Below are 3027 nucleotides of genomic sequence, written 5' to 3'. Positions count from 1 at the left end.
GTGCATTAAATTGAATGAACATGGTCTGGATAGCCCACAGATATACCATAAAAAATTTCTAGGACACATAATTGGTCTCCTTTAAGCTAATTTTGTTGCTTTGTGATATTTATAGTAGCAAAATATCAGTGGACCAGAGGGACAAGAGTGGGCAAAGTCTTTGAATGCATTGTTTTGCTAATATAGACACTGGATATACTTACTTTTTAATATTGCTTAAAAGGATAATTTCCTCAAATGATTTGTTGGAGGGACATTCTTTATTCTTGCAAAACTGAYGGGACTCACCCAACCCCCTAGTAATTTTTGCTCAAGTAGAAGTAGCTAAATTCATCATACTTGTGTGAAATGTGTTCTACGATTTCAGCCCCACGCTGAAAGTCTGTGGTAATTTCCACCAGTTGTGCTGGAATTTCAATAAAGAGTTGAAAGTAAACTTGCTTTATTCTGGAATCATTAATGCCAAACACAACATATTCCATTTGAAGTTAAAGATCAGCTTGTGAGAACTGTTTTTTTTTCTTCTTTTTTGTCTTTGCAGGTGTGAACAGGGAGGTGCGATGACACACACTGCATGGCTAAACCGGTCAAGTATACTGTATGCTGGAAATGACAAGTGGTCAGTTGATCCCAGAGTAAGTCTGGTGGCCCTCAATCAGATGGAATTCACAATCAAGATTGAAGATGTGGACATGATGGATGAAGGACAGTACATATGTGCAGTCCAAACAAGCAGTCAACCAAGAACTACCTCAGTTCACATTCTAGTTCAAGGTAAGTTATCCCCAACTATGTTGTTGTTGTTGCAAATTAAATCTCTTCTATTACATAGCTGCATAATAAAATAAGATGTGGTAGTGCCTAGGTTAGAGATGGTTTGTGATTAAGAAGTCAGCAGTTCCAATCCCCCAACTGCTGCAACAAAATTTGGGTGGGAAGGGAAAAGGACCTCCCCCTCAACCCTAGTTTGCCTCATTCTGGGCCCTTGACCATATCTGCTTCCCTGTGTGCCCTAGATGGAAGCCCSCTGATGATGTGGCCTGCAGTAGCTCAGTGGCTGTATCTGGCATAAAACAATCGACAAATTCCCTGGCAAGCCACTCACTGTGGCACTATGCTTTCCTTGCAGATGTGGACAAATGAGGTCACAGTCTGTAAACTCATCCAGGTTGTGTGTAGCCATCCTGAACATCTATTAGGTCTCTACAAAGCTAACATGTACAATCATCTATGGAGACTAATCAGTGCCAATCACATTCATACACTGATGGGACACACATCAGAGGCATTTGGGGTGAAGTATCTTGCCCAAGGACACAACAACTGAGACAGTTGGACGGGGGATCAAACCGGTGACCTACCGGTTCCAGGATGACTCTCCTAACCACTCTMCCACAGCCACCATGAAGAAACAGACTCCCCCACCTTTGGACTTGCATGAGAGCACCGGGTCGCGGTCCGCCTGGATGAGTTGAAATCCATCCAGGTGTAGTGCGCGGTCCGGGATCTGGCCACAGAGCCACATCTCRGTGAAACAGAACACACGGGAGGAGGAAAAATTTCCGTTATATCTTGTCAGCAGTGCCAGCTCGTCAATTTTGTTGCTCAGTGAGTGGACATTTGAGAGAAAAATCCCAGGAAGAGGGTTACACATCCCGCGTCACCTTGTCAAGGACCCATCAGAATGGGAGGATGACCCATCATTCTAGTCATGGCAGGTTCTGTGTCACATTAGGATGCCAATTACCAATGATTAGGATGTAAGCGACAAATGATTAGGATGTCAATGACTTTAATAAACAGGGAACTCATCCAGGATTACAATCAAGTGATCAGCAGTGGCAATACATGCTGCAAGTTGTTAGGTYGCATCGATGTCAGTTCCTGGAGCCAAATGCCACTCTTCATGACTGTTTGTTCTCACCAAATATGTGAAGAATGACACTTGTTAATTTTAGTCTTGTAAGCCCATCCATCCATTTGCTTTTTTCTTTCAGGTTTATGGTACTCACAGCAATCAATGGTCACAAGTCCATAATAGGGCCACATAGATGGGGAGAATTTAGAGTTAACAATTTTGATTTTGGAACGAAGCCAAAGTACCTGGAGAAAACCCAGGGAATCWCTACCCAGAGGGGTCCCCGGGCTGGGATTTGATCAGACAACCTTCTTGCTGAGAGACATCTGCTCTACCAACTGAGCCACTATGCTGCCACTTTGTTTCTTTTTGTATTTCATATCTAAGCAAGCATGTTGGCATGCACAAATGAGCTCAACCATATTAATTTTCACCCCACATGTGGCAGTGGTTAGAAAAGTTGTATCGACTCAAAATTTGGTACAAAGGATTTTCTTTGCAAAAGGAACAATTTTGCCAAGAAGCACCTTAAAAAAGTAACATTTTTATTTTTGGCATACTATAGAGGACCACCCTACTTGGGACCCATTTGGCTTAGGGTCAACAGGAGTTTAAGAACTGTCCATAGGTCCTCACATCAAGCAGGTTTCCCATCACAAAACAGCCTTTTCAGACCCCACCGGGTCAGCAAAAACTTCTCGTTCGCAGTAATCAGAAATTACATTTTTCCCCTCAGATGGTTGTCGCTCAACATCAGGTCTCGAAGCTTCCAGCTACAGCAAAATCCAGTTCAGAGCTAATTGAAACTGGCTTCTGCCCGTTTTCACTTAGGGTACAGCTGTGTGTGTTCTAGACACAACATTAATACCAGGTCTTGTCACAGAAGACAAAATATTTCTTTCTGGGAGAAACATGTCTACTGGACAGGGTGGCTTTAAACAAACATGCATCCGTTTTTTACTTCTGCTCAGGAGAGAAACAGAAAAACAGCAAATTAAATTAAATTAACACTAATGACAGTTCAGAAATCATCTTCAGATCACAGTATAAAAATATCATTAAAAAGGACAAATCATGTTAATGATTATTTTCTTTTTTATAATAATGAATCAAAAGATTAAAATAGGTTGTTGTGTCAGCATTATTTGCATGACAAGGATAGATTATTG

General features: G+C 41.7%; 1 protein-coding gene across 6 annotated transcripts in view; it reads left to right on the top strand.

Annotated features, from left to right (window-relative positions):
• The window catches only part of ntm (neurotrimin), a 331275-nt gene that overhangs the window by 278744 nt on the left and 49504 nt on the right, over positions 1-3027 (top strand). For all 6 annotated transcript variants that reach the window (XM_014006019.1, XM_014006018.1, XM_014006021.1 and 3 more), the window contains one exon: positions 542-774. In XM_014006019.1, coding sequence (XP_013861473.1) covers positions 542-774 — 233 coding nt within the window. The remainder of the gene's footprint in view (positions 1-541; positions 775-3027) is intronic.

Source organism: Austrofundulus limnaeus, unplaced genomic scaffold (genome assembly GCF_001266775.1).
Source record: "Austrofundulus limnaeus strain Quisiro unplaced genomic scaffold, Austrofundulus_limnaeus-1.0 Scaffold33, whole genome shotgun sequence".
Taxonomy (NCBI): domain Eukaryota; kingdom Metazoa; phylum Chordata; class Actinopteri; order Cyprinodontiformes; family Rivulidae; genus Austrofundulus; species Austrofundulus limnaeus.
The sequence above is the reverse complement of the archived record's forward strand: the minus strand, read 5'-3'. Positions and strand labels throughout refer to the sequence as shown.